The sequence below is a fragment of the Rana temporaria genome, chromosome 2, assembly GCF_905171775.1.
Source record: "Rana temporaria chromosome 2, aRanTem1.1, whole genome shotgun sequence".
NCBI lineage: Eukaryota > Metazoa > Chordata > Amphibia > Anura > Ranidae > Rana > Rana temporaria.
Genome location: NC_053490.1, coordinates 75,934,651 through 75,947,463, shown reverse-complemented (window position 1 = coordinate 75,947,463; position 12,813 = coordinate 75,934,651). Strand labels below are relative to the sequence as shown.

The 12,813-nt window shown below is 42.4% G+C and overlaps 1 protein-coding gene across 4 annotated transcripts in view; it reads right to left on the bottom strand.

Annotated features, from left to right (window-relative positions):
- Window positions 1-12,813, bottom strand: part of DCLK1 (doublecortin like kinase 1) — a 477,375-nt gene that overhangs the window by 65,266 nt on the left and 399,296 nt on the right. For all 4 annotated transcript variants that reach the window (XM_040340400.1, XM_040340401.1, XM_040340402.1 and 1 more), the window contains 3 exons: window positions 9,424-9,501; window positions 6,849-6,945; window positions 5,045-5,125 (listed from right to left, as the gene is read on the bottom strand). In XM_040340400.1, coding sequence (XP_040196334.1) covers window positions 5,045-5,125; window positions 6,849-6,945; window positions 9,424-9,501 — 256 coding nt within the window. The remainder of the gene's footprint in view (window positions 1-5,044; window positions 5,126-6,848; window positions 6,946-9,423; window positions 9,502-12,813) is intronic.

Below are 12,813 nucleotides of genomic sequence, written 5' to 3'. Positions count from 1 at the left end.
TTTTGCCCAGGTTCACACTGGCAGCGGGAATGAAATCGTGCGGGTTCAGCTGAACTCGAACGCTTTCATTCCCGCATGTCAGTCCTGATTTGGGGACGATTTCAGAAACAACTGTGTAGGTTTCTGCACAGATGTCTATAGACATCGCACCCCGAAGTCGCCAAAAGAAGTACAGAAATAAAAGTCGGCATTGCACCGATGCGGATGGTGCCGTTGCCGGCAATAGCCACCGATTTGGCATGCGATTTGACATGTCAAATCGCATCCCAAATAGCTGCAATGTGAACCAGCGCTTTAAATTAGAAACATGATGGATCTACTTCTCTCCAAACGCTTTCCCTATTGAGGTAAATACATTCTCTACTGCTTCAACAAATCAACCCCATTGATTTATCTAACTAGGGCTTCTTAAAATGCTTTTTTATGTGTGTGTTGCTAGCTGAATAATAGATCTGCTAGAAAGGTCTTTCATCTCGATAGAAGAAACAAAACAAAAAAAAAACATCTGTCTAAACAAAGCTTATGAAATAACATTGGTTACAAGGGCTTTTCATTAATTAGAGTGTAAAAATCCCATAGACTTGCAGATTCCTGATGGATGTACTCTTACGAATATTCAGGAAGATAAATGTCCTATGATTTTGTTTGGATTATAACATGTGCTTAATTGTCAGATAAAACAAAAAGGAGTGCAGATTTCTTTTAAAAGTTGCAAATTAAGGCTAGGCATAGATACGGTACATTGATTTTCATCTTTTTCTACTGAGTGCAAATGATTTCAGCAAGCCAATTATGGCTTTGGCTTTGTTGAAATGAAAAACTTTGAAATATAGCTTGAAATGGCTTTTGCAATTTAGCACTGCGTCGTTTTAACTGACAATTGCGCGGTCGTGCGACGTGGCACCCAAACAAAGTTGACGTCCTTTTTTCCCACAAATAGAGCTTTCTTTTTGTAGTATTTGATCACCTCTGTGGTTTTTATTTTTTGCGCTATTAATAAAAATAGCGTAAATTTGAAAAAAAAAAGCTATATTTTTTGCTATAGTAAATATCCCCCAAAAAAATATATATATATAAAAAAAAAATGTTTCCCTCAGTTTAGGCCGATACGTATTCTTCTCCATATTTTTGGTAAAAAAATCACAATAAGTGTATATTGATTGGTTTGCACAAAAGTTATAGCGCCTACAAAATAGGCAATAGATTTATAGCATTTTTATAAATATATTTTTTTTACTAGTAATGGCGGCGATCTGCGTTTTTTATCATGACTGCGACATTATGGCGGACACATCGGACACTTTTGACGCTATTTTAGGACCATTGTCATTTATACAGCGATCAGTGCTATAAAAATGAATTACTGCGTAAATGACACTTGCAGGGAAGGGGTTAACCACTAGGGGGCGGGGAAGGGGTTAAGTGTGTCCTAGGGAGTGATTCTAACTGTGGGGGGGTGGGCTACGAGTGACACAACAGTGATTACTGCACCCGATGACAGGGAGCAGTAGATCCCTGTCCTGTCACTAGGCAGAACATGGAAAACCCACTATGCGATTTAAAGGGGACGTACAGCTACGTCCCTTTGCACAGCCGTGCCATTATATAGTCGTGCAGCGGTCGGCAATCGGTTAAATCAAATTTAGAAAATTTATATCAGCGTACATAGTTATTGACAGCAATTAATGTCAACACAACAGATGAAATAATGATATACCATACATTTATTATTTTAGCACACAAGTGTTATTACTATTAATGTGCAGTTTAGTGTAGTGGCTGTTTATACTGGTATCTGCAATCACAAAATTGGCCAATTGTAATTATCAGTCATCTTAAATTGAAAAAAAAAAAGCATTAACAAAATTGTATAATCTGAATTTGAGAACTAAAAGCTAAAAACGATATCCTCTGAGTGCTCTATGTATATTGCATGTTTTTTCCAATTTGTGGTTTTGGATACTGATTCTGAATGGGAGTAACTAATTAACCTTAATCAGCTGGTGCACTTTTTGTGTTGCAGTGTCTGCATCCCTTTGGAAGTGATTACCGTATATACTTGAGTATAAGCCGACCCGAGTATAAGCCGAGGCACCTAATTTTACCACAAAAAACTGGGAAAACATATTCCCTCGAGTATAAGCCTAGGGTGAGAATGCAGCAGCTACTGTAAGTGGAAAAGAGGGTCAACAATGTTCATTTGCAGCTTCACTGTGCCCATTTGCAGGCTGACATCACTGTGCCCATTTGCAGGCTGACCTCACTGTGCCCATTTGCAGCCTGACCTCACTGTGCGCATTTGCAGCCTGACCTCACTGTGCCCATTACAGCTCCTCAACTCGACCATCCTCTCACCTACATTCTCTCTACTGTTTGCAATGGCAGGATCCAGTTGGTTCCCCCGACACGTCCCGTTACCTTTGCAGCCTGACCTCACCGTGCCCATTGCAGAATCTGATCTGTGTACCTGAGTCTGTGACATATTCAGACGGCGGGCGTGCAGTTTTAAAAACTTGCGCTCCTCCTTGTGCTGTTCCATGATAGGCGGAACACTCGGTTTCCCAGCAAACACTGTGTTCAGTGTTCTGCCAATCACGATCGTCCTCTTGTCTATCACGAACGAGGGGGCGATTGTGATAGGCGGAACACTGAACACAGTGTTTGCTGGAAAACTGAGTGTTCCGCTTGTGTTCAGTGTTCCGCCTATTACGATCGCCCTCTCATTCATGATAGACGAGAGGACAAGAGGGGGATTGTGATAGGAGGAACACTGAACACAGTGTTTGCTGGGAAACCGAGTGTTCCGCCTATCACGGAACAGCACAAGGAGGAGCGCAAGTTTTTAAAACTGCACGGCCGTCGTCTGAATATGTCACGGACTCAGGTACACGGATCGGATTCTGCAATGGGCGCGGTGAGGTCAGGCGGCAATGGACTCAGGTACGCTGACTCGAGTATAGGCCGAGGGGGTCATTTTCAGACAAAAAAAAGGCTGAAAATCTGACTTGTACAGAGTTCTTCACACAAGCAAGAAATTAGATTTCAAGGGGCATTCTGTACACCAAGGGCTAGATTCAGGTACAGTTACACCGGCGTATCAGTAGATACGCCGTCGTAACTCTGAATCTACGCCTTCATAAATTTAAGCGTATTCTGGAAACCAGATACGCTTAAATTAGGCTAAGATACGAGCGGCGTAAGTCTCCTACGTTGTCCTATCTTAGGATGCATATTTACGCTGGCCGCTAGGTGGGGCTTCCATTGAGTTTGGCGTAGAATATGCAAATGAGCTAAATATGCCGATTCAGAAACGTACGTGCGCATTTTTTTACGTTGTTTACGTAAGGCTTTTTCCGGCGTAAAGTTAGTCGAACAAATAGCTGGCCTAGCCAATGTTAAGTATGGCCGCCGTTCCCACGTCGAAATTTGAAAATTTTACGTTGTTTGCGTAAGTCGTCCATGAATGGGGCTGGACGTAATTTACGTTCACGTCGAAACCAATATGTCCTTGCGGCGTACTTTGGAGCAATGCACACTGGGATATGTCCACGGACGGCGCATTTGCCGTTCGTGAAAAACGTCAATCACGTCGGGTCACGAGTCATTTACATAAAACATGCCCCCCTGTTCCACATTTGAATTAGGCGCGCATAGGCCGGCCCATTTACGCTACACCGCCGTAACTTAGGAGGCAAGTGCTTTGTGAATACAGCACTTGCCTCTCTGACTTACGGCGGCGTAGCGTATATGCGATACGCTACGCCGCCTCAAAATTTCGCCGACATACCTGAATCTAGCCCCAAGTGTGTGTACAGAATGCCGCCAGGTTGCCATATTGCATTGAGTATTAAAGAAAATTACAGCAGCTGCAGCTTGAAAATAAAAATAAATGTACCTTTAATACCATTCAATTGCACTATGGCTTGTGTAGCAATTGTATTATATCTTTTTTTTTTTTTTTGCTATAGTTTTTCCATGGAAGTGGAGTTACCCTTATAGGTTGAAAATGTGTTGAAAGCGAGTTATGCTTTTTCCCAGTGATTAACTTTAGGAAGAAAAATTCTAAGAAGCAATTCTCAAGCTATTATAAAGTGTTAGGCCTCGTACACACGACCGAGGAACTCGACGGGCAAAACACATTGTTTTGCCCGTCGAGTTCCTTGTGAAGCCGCCGAGGATCTCGGCGAGCCGAAATTTGCCATTGAACAACGAGGAAATAGATGTTCTCTATTTCCTCGCCGAGGTCCTCGTCGGCTTCCTCGGCCGAAAGTGTACACACGGCCGGGTTTCTCGGCAGAATTCAGCTCCGACCGAGTTTCTGGCTGAATTCTGCCGAGAAACTCGGTCATGTGTATGGGGCCTTACATTTATCCACTGAAGTGACTAGCCTCTGGAGAAACACAGAGATAAAAAAAAATATCCTCCTACATAAGTTGTACCTGTTTAACTGCTTCACTCTTGTCTCTACAGCCTCCTAAAGGACACGTTTTACACAGCATTTCTGGGATTCAGAAGGCAGAGGGTGGGGATACGATGTCACACACTGTGCAGTACAAAGAGGAGAGCTGAGTGGAGGGAATGGACACATACCCCCTCTACACAGTCTCATAGGGAAACATGCACAGTTGAGGTTGTCAATCACCTGCTGAGTGCTTGAGGGGGGGTGGGGGTGGGGCCATCTCCTGGGATTGCCTGGTGTCAGAATAGGCTCTTAGATGTGACTCATGCAGATAACAGGGAAATGAAAAAGGAAACAGAAATCACACTAGGTGCTTTGGATCAAGGCAAATACAAACTATAGAAAGATATGTTTTGTTTATTTTAAATTTCAGTGGTTTACAACCACTTTAATACAAAAAGAATCTACACAACTAGCACAACGTTTTATTACATAATGTGAAACTTTGAAAAATGTATTTACAATTTTCTTATTTTATCAACAAGTTATGGCAAAGGTAAGAGCAAAGAAAACATATATATTTATTCTGTCCTGCCTTATGTGTTTCAAAAAACTGTAGCCATGGTATAATATTTGAGCACTTACATTGACCCATGGGTGTTCAAGAACCTGCAGAGCAGAATACCTTTGGTCTACTTCAACCTGCAGCATCATGGTGATTAGTCCCTAAAAAAGAGAGATGGAGGTGGGTATTAAAGCAACATCAAAATACTTTCCCTATCGTCATATTATACCCCGTCTGCTATCATGACCTGTCCTGTGTACACAACAATAATAAAATCCTGTTTTACTATATATCCTCTATAAAACAAATAAAAAAAATCTGTCATGTACCCTTTTTGGTATCAAAAAAGTCCCAGTCATTATGATTAATTTTAGTCTATGCTATCATAATAATACCATATAATACCATATATTAATCATCCATAAGGCACGGGATACTATATCTACAAATAGAACTTAACCATCTGTGATTGGTTCTGTTAGTGCTCATCAGAGCCCCCAGCAGCTGCTTATAGGGTTTATTGATTAGATAATATGTACTGTACTCAGCTTAACAGTGTTGGCACAGTCCAAAGCATGCAGGGCCTGAAAGCAAATTAAAAGCATATCTACATTATAGCTAGTTACTATGGGCCAGATTCACAAAAGAGATACGACGGCGTATCTCCTGATACGCCGTCGTATCCCTGTTTCTATCTAAGCGACTGATTCATAGAATCAGTTACGCATAGATATCCATAAGATTCGACAGGTATAATTGTTTTACACTGTCGGATCTTAGGATGCAGTACCGCGGCCGCCGCTGGGGGGAGTTTGCATCATAAACCAGCGTCGGGTATGCAAATTAGTAGTTACGGTGATCCACAATGGATTTTCGCGTTCGCTACGTCGCCGCCGGCGTAGGTTTTCATCGCAAGTGCTTGGTGAATCAGGCACTTGCGATGAAAACTTGCGGCGGTGTAACGTATCTACGATACACCGTTTTATAGAGGATATATAGTAAAACAGGATTTTATTATTGTTGTGTATCGTGTATCTACGATACGTTACGCCACCGCTCACCTACGTGAATCTGGCCCCCTGATCTGAAGCCAGCAAGGTATAACCTATGGGCTCACTGGTGGTTATAGATGATAAGGCACTGCTGGTTTTAAATTCAAAGATCCAAGATCAGATATGAAATTCATTCTTCTTAATCATAATCTGCTACTGCATAAAGCAATGACATATTTACACACCTTTTACAGCAGTGGTCTCAAAAGTGAGGCCTAGGGGCCAGATGTGGCCCTTTGCTTGCTTTTATTCGGCTCTGGGGGCACTATTTTATCTACTGATACCAACAATGGGGCATAATTCTCCTTACTGACATCAATGAAGGGGCACAATTCCTCCCAATGACACCAATGATGGTGCAAAATTTCTTCCAATGACACCAATGATGGTGCACAATTTCTTCCAATGATAGAAATAATTCCTCCCAATAACACCAACGAGGGGGGCCCAAAGACACCAATGGTTAAATACAATTCCTCCCAATGACACCAATGATGGGACACAATTCCTCCCAATCATATCACTAATGGGGTACAATTTCTCCGACTGACACCAACGATGGGGCATTGTATTTTCCCACCTTTGTCTACTCCCAATGGCCATGATCCGCTCCCCCTAAAGTTTGAAGGGCAGTAAATTGTCCCTTTGTTTAGAAAGTTTGGATAACCCTGTTCTACAGGAACAGGATGTCTAATTATTACATATGATAATAGGCAAAAACATGAGAGAATCAAAATCGAATTCCCCTGTTAGTACTGCACTCTTCTGACAGTTTCATTGAACCATGCCATGAACCATATTCTGATTTTAGTATTACTAGTTTTCCTGTTACCTTTGCAGAGTCAGACACATTATCCCAGTAAGGTGATGGAAAATCCACTTGTCCCATTAAGATTTGATCAAAAAGTACTTCCTGGTCATCTCCGCTTCTAAGTAACACGGAAAAGGTATAAAAAAATGCATTTTGTGCTAGATAGTAATAAAAAAATAATAATAACATGCACAGACTATTTTAACCCTCATATCAGTATATCACAAAGAATTTACCATTTTAAAATCATTCCAAGACAGATGTATACCGCAACCCCACAGAAAAAAAATGATGTGTGAAATTTGAATGCAAACATTTATAGAATTTTTGTTATGTTAAGAAACTAAGAAAACTGCATATATGTGATGAATATGTATGCAATTGATCAGACCTGCACAATGCCTATTCCTTCTAGCTATTCAAAATTACTAACTTCATGCTTAAAGTCATTCTTGCCAACTGTGTCTAATTTCCTGCATGAAATAACAATTTTTTTTTTTCTTGTGGACAACTATGTGATAAAATGCTAAAATGTTATTGTCACTCAGCAATAAAAATAGAACCCACTTGGAACCTCAAATTAATATTTTTGAAAATGCAAAGAAACCGGAGATCTTTCCAGAAGGCTTTGGTGTTCATTCATGAGTATGGCCTTGTACACACGACCGTTTTCCTCAACAGAATCCATCAAGAAACTTGGTGGCAGAGCTTTTTTGCCGAGGAAAACGGGCGTGTGTATGTTTTTCATCGAGAAAACTGTTGTGGAACTCAACGAGAAAAAAAGAGAACAAGTTCTCTTTTTCCTCGTCGGGAGTCTCAATTTCCTCGTCATGTTTCTCGTCTGGCTGGTTTATGACGAGAAACACGATCGTGTGTATGCTAAGAAACCCGCGCATGCTCAGAATAAAGTATGAGACGGGAGCGCACCTTCGGTAAAAGTAGCGTCTGTAATGGAGATAGCACATTTGTCACGCTGTAACAGACTGAAAAGCGTGAATCGTCTCAGACCAAACTTTGACTTAACATTCAGTAAAATGAGATTAGCAAAATCAGCCCCAAGGGTTGTGCCAGTGGAATCGAACTTCCCCTGCCGTCATATGTGTCGTACGTCACCATGTTTGAGAACGACGAGATTTTGTCTTGACAGTGTGTACGCAAAGAAAGCTTGTCAAGTTTCTCGACAAGCCTAACAAGGAACTCGTTGAGGAAAGCGATGTTTCATTTACGACAAGTTCCTCGGTCGTGTGTACGAGGCCTAACAGTGTATATGCAGCATTGAACAACCTTATTAGAAAAAAATATACATTAAAAGTGGTTGTAAAGGCAGGAAGTTTTTTTTTTTGCCTTGATGCATTCTCTGCATTGAGATAAAAAACCTTCTGTGATTAGCTCCCCCCAACTCCCAAAATACTTACCCGAGCCTCATTTTGAACCAGCACTGTGCCTGAGAACAGTGACGCTGCTCTCTCGCATTGGCGGTTGCTGCTGTCAATCAAATTCAGTAAGCAGAGAGCGATGAGTGGGACCGCGTGTGGCAATAGATGCGCACAAAAAGAGAAGAAAAAGAGCGGAAGGCGCACCGACCTCGTGTGATACTGATAAAAAATATATTTATTCCAATAGTAAAATCAATGGTTATACTCACAAATTTGGAGTTAAAAACAGGCTTTAAAAATGAATACAGCAGATATCCAGCATCGTCAGTGGAACACGAATAATCGTTTGAACCAATCAGTAGAAATAAAAGCTGACGCGTTTCGGGGGCGTACCCCTTTCCTCAGAGCTGACGTGGTCTGCAGTGCTCCCTCGCCGTAGTGATTGTGGCGAGGGAGCACTGCAGACCACGTGGATATCTGGATATCTGCTGTATTCATTTTTAAAGCCTGTTTTTAACTCCAAATTTGTGAGTATAACCATTGATTTTACTATTGGAATAAATATATTTTTTATCAGTATCACACGAGGTCGGTGCGCCTTCCGCTCTTTTTCTTCTCTTTTATAGTTTCATGAATACCCACGATTCTGAGGAGGGCTGCAAGACTCTAGATGATAACTGCACCACTGCATAGTATTCCCTTCAAAATATCAGAGCGCAGGAGACTTGTTCTTGTATATTTAATAGATGCGCACAAGCACACACAAGTGCCCCCAAGGTAAGCAGCCTGCTATGGGGGCATTTAGAAGGGAGGAGGAGCATTGGCAGGGATCCCAGAATAGAAGGATCAGATTGCTTGGTGCAAAACCATTGCACAGACAAGGTAAGTATGTCGTGTTTATTATTTAAAACAAATCTCTTTACAATCAAGTATGAATTCTTAGGTGCAATAACCAATAAAACTAATCAGAATAGAAGCCTCTCAAAATATACCAGCACATTCCAGGTTCTGATTGGCTGCTATGAATTACTACAATTAAGAAATCAAGAACTGAATAAACCACACCATACCAGCTCTTTTTCGAAGGGTACAGTTGTATTACCTTTTAAATATAGTTCATTTTTTCACTGCATTTCCAAATTATAGTATGTATTCAAATATAAGTGCTTGGCTTAGGTCCTTATAGGATTATATAAAAATGAATCCAGGCAGATACCTACCCACGGAATGGAGGAAAGCCACACAGTAGGATGTAAGTTATTACGCCAGCAGCCCATATATCCACCTTTAATCCATACCTAAGGAAACACACATGTTAGTAATCAGCCAGGAGTCCTGACAATAAGGCTCCATTCACACCTGAGCGACAAAACGCCTGAAGCGCGACGCTTAGATACGCTGGAGGGGAGAAAAAACACTAATCTCTATGGAGATGGTTCACATCTCCATAGAGATCCACATTGGATTGTTACCGTTGTGATTGTGACCAGATAACAAAATAAAAATAGTGGCGTGTACTAGGCATAAGAGCAACCTACAGTACAGCTCACCATACAGGTCACAATCTGATTTTGCAATCTACTTTAGATCTTGCAACATCTATGTAGTGCAGGAACCTCTCTGAATGGGTACAATTTGATTAGCTAGATTAGTTAGTTCCTCATATCACAAAGATTTGTTAAATATAGTGTTGATTAAACAAAGATTGTACAGTCAGATTGTAATGTGTGGTAATCCTAGGGGCATGGACCACATTTGGTATCGGTATCAATCTTTGGTTATTAACCACTTGACCACTGGGCACTTAAACCCCCTTCCTAACCAGACCAATTTTCAGCTTTCAGTGCTCTCACATTTTGAATGACAATTACTCAGTCATGCAACACTGCACCCATATACATTTTTTGGGCTTTTTTTCCCCACAAATAGAGCTTCCTTTTGGTGGTATTTCATCACCTCTGGGTTTTTTAGTTTTTGTGCTATAAATGAAAAAAGACTGAAAATTTAATAAAAACTAAAAAAAAATCTTAATTTCTATTATAAAATTTTGCAAATAAGTAATGTGGCACTGACGGACACTGGCAGCACCCATGTGCACTGAAGTGGCAAAGGTGGCACCGATGGGACACTGGTGGACACTGGCGGCACCGATGGTCACTGAAGTGGCATGGGGGCACTGATGGGCACTGGTGGCACCGATGTGGCACTGATGAGACTTGTTGTGGCACTGATGAGACTTGTAGTGGCACTGATGAGCCTTGTGGTGGCACTGATGGACACTAGTGGCACTGATGGGTACCATAGTGGCACTGATGGCACTGCTGGGTACTGTAGTGGCACTGGTGGCACTGCTGGGTACTGTAGTGGCACTGATGGGTATTGTTGTGGCACAGATTGGTACTGTAGGGGAACTGATGTGTAGTGTAGTGGCACAGATTGACACTGTGTGGCACTGTAGGGCACTTCTGGGCACTGTAGTTCTCCAAAAAAAAAAAGTACTCTCTTCTCTCCTCACACGCTGTATCGTTGTGAGGAGAGAAGAGAGCTGGACCTCTCTGTGACCCCTGTTTGTTTACATTGTGATCGCTCCCTCATTGGAGGGAGCGATCACGTGGTAAAGGGCCGCTTTCATTTGTCCTTTACCGTGATCCGTGTTGCGCCAGGTTCCGTGAACCTGGCGAGCACGGACACTGTCGCGAGCGTGCACGGGAGGACATCCATAGACGTCCTCCCAGAATAACTCGACCGCCCTCTTTTGTCTATGGCGCGGTCGTCAAGAGGTTAAAGGTTGTTATTATGATCAGGGATGATTACCATAAAATATGTCTTGAAATGTATTCCTGTGCATGTTTCAGGTTGGGATTATAAATTAAGCCAAACCTTCCCTTTTTTGTCTGCTCTGTTAATGAGTATTGCCTTTGGGTCACTGGGTTTTTCTGGCACTGACCTGTACTCAAGACAAGAGAGGTCATCAGCTAACTTATTATAATAAGGTATCCCATGTGCGCTAATGCACAGGTGTAAAACACAAGGCCCGTGGGCCGAATCCGGCACCTCCAGGCCATTTCATGTGGCACTCGCACCTCTCCTGCAGCTGCAGGAGAGCACCAGCCCTCCTCTGGTCCTCCTCCATACCTTTACTTTCTGCTTTCAAGCAATGCACCCAGATTCTTCCCAGCAGCAGCATAAGCAAAGGGGGGTGCACTGTGAAGGGAGAGTGGTGGACTCAACGTCTGATGGTGGGGTGGCTCTTGACATCTAATATATGGGGAGGGAATGTGCTGGACATCTAATCTTACAGATACAACCGGCCCTTTTGAGGGCAATCATAATGCTGATGTGGTCCACAATGAAATTGAGTTTGACACCCCTGCTCTAATGGATTAAATATTCTATTTGTCAGGAGCATGTAGCACTCCTGCTCCATCACAGCTGCTGGTCTTATTCCAGTCTGAACCCGGACTGTCACTGACTACTGTACCTGTCTGCCAATCGCATGTACCTGTTCAATGTGTTCAGTTCAAGTACTTGTTCACTGTGCTCAGTTCGTGCCTGTCCTGGTGAGGTTTCCAGGCACTATAGCATGATGACATGGGGCAACCAAGTAGGCCTTATGGGAAAGGGGGCTGCTATAGGTGAAGAACACAGATGCTAGCTGAAGTGACACTATTATATGTCCATTGTGCGTATGAACGTTTAAACTCTTTTTCTCCTCCCCTCTTTCTTTTTTTTTCCTTTTTTTTGGATTAGATTTGGGTGGAAGACCATGTCCTGCTTACATTTTGTGGTCATCTTTATTTCTCTAAATGCGAGTATTCGTTTTTTAGGGACTTGATTGCAGTTAATGTTTTGGACATTTCATCATTATATGTTATGTCCTTTTATTTGTTGATCCAGTCAGTTGCAGCAATAGTGGTGTCTTTTGTGTCCCAGTCCAACATCACGGAGCTGAAATCAGCTGAACACGTTCATTCCAGCTGCTACTTGACTTTTTGATCACTGTAAGGCCCCGTACACACGGCCGAGGAACTCGACGTGCCAAACACATCGAGTTCCTCGGCCAGTTCAGTCCTGGAGCCGCCGAGGACCTCGGCGGGCCGAGTTCTCCCATAGAACAACGAGGAAATAGAGAACATGTTCTCTATTTCCTCGCCGAGGTCCTCGTCGGCTTCCTCGGCCGAAAGTGTACACACGGCCGGGTTTCTCGGCAGAATTCAGCCAGAAACTCGGTCGGAAGCTGAATTCTGCCGAGGAAACTGGTCGTGTGTACGGGGCCTAAGTTGTTGTATACAACCCTTTCTGTACAACTTGTTTATATTATAATTTTTGGTCTAATGTTATATTTTTTGCATTTTTTTCAGAATTCATAAATTCACCAATTCCCTAAAGAAGAGGCACAATATTTGAATGTTGAAAAGCACTGGGCTAATTTTTCGCTATTACAGACTTCCTCATACAATACCTGTCGCCGAGAATATGTTTCCAGCACGACGGCATCACGCTGATTCTCGGCGACATGGTGCCGACATCTCGCACTCACTGGAATAGAAAAAGCACATTCCAGCGAGCGCGTCATAGAAGATATTAGTTTCCTGGAGTAAGATCAGAGA